This window comes from Ananas comosus, unplaced genomic scaffold, assembly GCF_001540865.1.
Source record: "Ananas comosus cultivar F153 unplaced genomic scaffold, ASM154086v1, whole genome shotgun sequence".
Taxonomy (NCBI): domain Eukaryota; kingdom Viridiplantae; phylum Streptophyta; class Magnoliopsida; order Poales; family Bromeliaceae; genus Ananas; species Ananas comosus.
The window spans coordinates 1-3,767 of record NW_017893561.1 but is presented as its reverse complement, the minus strand read 5'-3'; the positions used below and the strand labels follow the sequence as shown (position 1 = coordinate 3,767).

Genomic DNA, 3,767 nt, shown 5'->3' with positions numbered 1-3,767 from the left:
TTACAAAAAGTCTTATATATCTACAACGAAGAATAAATATTTATGAATCGAAAAATTTTTGTGTTGTTGTACTTTTTTATAGGATTTTTATTTTCAGCGTAAAATTATTGATTTAAATCTTATCGATTGCTAGACTGTAAATGATTTGAAAAATTATTTTCTAGAAGCTTCAAATGCGCTAGATCAAGTCTAACGGAGCCGATCGTCGATTCAAAAATTCCATCATCGAAAACGGCTCAGGAGCACGGAGGCCTCTGTGCTCCTGAGAGCACAGCAGCTCTGCTCTCTCTCTCTCTCTCTCTCTCTCTCTATATATATATATATATATATAATTCAAAATTATAATGTAAAAAAAAGTTAGTGGATGTATCGTACAATAATAAATGAATAAATCAAGTGTAAATAAATCTAATTCATTTTTCCAAAATACACTACTAAATTTTTTAAGTCAACAGCATCCGCAAACTTAAAAGTTTAAAATTTAAAGTAAAATTTCAACAAAAATTGAGGAACTACTTAAACAATAACATCTGCCCCAGCAAAATATGAACGGCTATTATTGCCTACTCTGGGTGTATACATGCACTCCAATATTTAATACTAATGCTCTAAAATTAAAATCAATTCCAAAAAAAGTATAATCTATAAACATAAATAGCTTATTTATGATAGTCCTATAAACGTAAGGAGAGACAACTATACCATTATTTGGTTTGTAAAATGTTAATATTAAAAATTTATTTTACCGCTCATTAGTAATAGAATAAATTTACGCCGTTCACATATATATATATTTTTTGAGAGATAGGTAGCACGGTTACCCACTTCGTTTATTTCATTTAGAAATAAACTTAGCAAGAAATGTGAATCAATTAGGATTCGAACTTGGGTCTCGGACACCAATCACTAAGCCCTTTGCCACTTGCTCTAGGGACGGTCGGTACGCCGTTCACATATTATGGTGGAATTAACTCCACGAATTGTTTCTATGTATAGTACATGTTAACTGCGTAGCTAATGAGATGCAGGATCAATTCTTGACCGCATTGTTTTGTATTAAATTTATATCAAGAGCCCAGTTTACGATATAGATAAGGTTTATATGTGATGGACTCAGCAAAATCGTTTGTTAATTTCGTGCGGCGATCACCTTTCTTTGCGAAGCGAGCAAACTTGCTCTCTTTATGCTAGTCTGAACCTATTCATCCTACGACTAAGTGCAAGAGAGTGTTTTCAGAAAAATAATATTATTTTACTTAAGAGTAGAGAACTACAACTGATTTATTCCGAGAGGGTGTAGACCACAAGTATATAGGGGTAATTCGCAGACCAAGAGAGCAAATAGAAATATCCAAAGTGACGCAAAATTATTAGTCAAAATGGGAGACTAGGAGCTCTTAAGAGCCTACATTTATTACTTCTCACTTGACTTCTCGACTTCCGCGTCTGTAGTCTCGATACCAGTAGAGATGCTTTTAGTAGATTCCGACAAAACCTCTGGTAACAATCTTCTCCAAGGTAGTTTGGGTGATTACAAAGATGAAAATAGGAGAAAAATTGTAAGTGTCTTGCCATATACTCTGCTTCATAGCATAGACCAGGTCTATGGAACGCATTCTCTCTTTCTCTCTCTAAACCACTTGCTCCTTCCATTGGAAGCACCTCTTTTTTCCCAGAGAAGGAACCAAAACTCCCCTCCCCCTCCCTCTCTCTACGTACAATATAAAACCTCTTCCCCTTCCCCCGCCATTTTCCTCGTCGTCGTCTCTCTCTCTCTCTCTCTCTCTCTCTCATACTACCCAATCGCCATTAATGTCGTCTTCCAAGCTCAAGGTCGACGAGCTCCGCGCCGAGCTCTCTCGCCGCGGCCTCGACACTTCCGGAACCAAACCCACCCTCGTAAATCCCCACTTTCTCTCTCTCTCTCTCTCTCTCTCTCTCTCTCTCTCTCTCTATGATCGAAAACCCTAACCCCGTTCCCCTCTTTCCTCCTTCTTTCTCAGGTGCGGCGCCTCGAGTCGGCGCTCCGCAAGGAGAAGAAAGCGGAGGCGGCGGCGGCAGCGGTGAGTGACGGTGCCGCTGCAAATGCTGGGAAGAAGAGGAAGCGGGACGAGTTAGCGGGGGACGGGGACGTGGACGGGGAAGGGGATGGAGATAGGAATGGGGTGATTGGCGATGTTGAGAAGCTTCTAGAGATGGGTATTAGGGAGTTGAGGGAAATGGCGAAGGCGCGGGGAGTACCCGCGAACGGGTCGAAGAGGGAGCTTGCAGAGAGGCTATGTTCTTCTTCTTCTTCTTCTGCTGAGGACAAGGATGAGAGAAAAGGAGATGCAGGTTCGTATCATGGTGTTCCCCAATTTCTTACTCCGCACCTCTTCAACTTCTAATTATTTTCGAGTCATTTAGTTAGTTTGGTTGAGAATTTTGTTAACTTTGACAGTTTTTTTAGCTACTAGTTGCTAATTCTTGCTGCTTTATTTGCTAATAGGTGATTACGGATGTTAAAAGTAACAGAATCATCGTAGAATTTAGTGAAATTTGCAATCTATACGAATAAAATCAGTCAAATAAAAACAATCAAAAGTAAAGGATATCAATCGATTAAAATGAAGGAGGCCTTAAGAATGGCCTACAGTTCAGAGGGTCTCCACTCATTTTTAACCTTTTATATTGGTGCAATTTCAACCTTTTACCTTACTCTTGTTTCATTTTAGATCCCGCATTTGCGATAACCATTAAATCGGATGCAAAACTTTAGAAAAATGAGTTGCATGCACTGCACGTTCTGTATTCAAACATCTTTTAGCTTGCAGTCTAAGTAATAGATCGAGCCGAAAAAAGAGATCTTCCTTTGTACTAGGGCCGCCTAAATTGACATTTCGTTGAACAAATTATTTAATCTATGTGATTCTTTTCCGAAGTGAGGAGTATTACTAAAATCATGCACTAACTCATTTTTGTAATGTTTTGCATTTGAATCAAACAATTACTACAGTTTCTTTGCACCTAATTGCGGCAAGTAAAACACAGATTTGAAATTAAAGCAGCTAGAAATGTGGGAGCATAAGTGAAACACAGATTGAAGTGCAGAGGTTGATTCTGTAATTTTCTGTTATGTTGATCATTGTTGTTTATTGGGCTCTGTTTTTTTTTTTTTAAAAAAACGGTTTTGCATATTTTATTTGATTTTTTTGATTATTAAATGGTGGGGAAGCAGAGGAGCCCAAGAAGGAGAAGTTGGTGACGGCAACCAAGAAGGGCGCCGCAGTGTTGGATCAGCACCTCCCGGATCATATGAAGTCCTCCTTTCATGTTTTGCAGTTGGTATATAAATTTGAGCTTGTTTCATCTCTTAGCTATTTAAGCACCTTCTTTAATTGCGTCGAAGTGTGTTTATTTTTTTTGGTAATTTTGATTCTTTTTTCAGTTTATATGTTGCAAAATGGCAAAATACATGACTTTGATCTTGGGATTTTAACACAAAATTGATTTCAAGGCTCATTTCCTTGTTAACTATGTTTAGACTTTGTTTACATTGGGTAACAAACAGCTTTTCTCTGTTGACTGTTTGTTTTATTATTTACAGTTAGGAGCATTGTGCTTTAATTCCAATTTTCTTGTTTACTTACAGATGAGTGTTGATGCAACTATAATTTATGATGTCATTTTAAAAGTACATCCTTTTATTGTGATAAATAAGAAATTATACTGATTAAAAAATTTTCAACATTTATTTCCCACTGTTAACTGATGGAGCTTTTCTGAAT

The 3,767-nt window shown here is 37.5% G+C and overlaps 1 protein-coding gene across 1 annotated transcript; it reads left to right on the top strand.

Moving 5' to 3' along the window:
- Positions 1–1,628: 1,628 nt before the first annotated feature.
- Positions 1,629–3,673, top strand: LOC109706309 (poly [ADP-ribose] polymerase 2-A-like; the record flags this gene model as incomplete). Its single annotated transcript, XM_020227080.1, has 4 exons — positions 1,629–1,899; positions 2,004–2,334; positions 3,218–3,324; positions 3,587–3,673. Coding segments are annotated over exons 1-4 (612 nt in total), but the record flags the coding sequence as incomplete, so codon positions are not given.
- Positions 3,674–3,767: the final 94 nt, after the last annotated feature.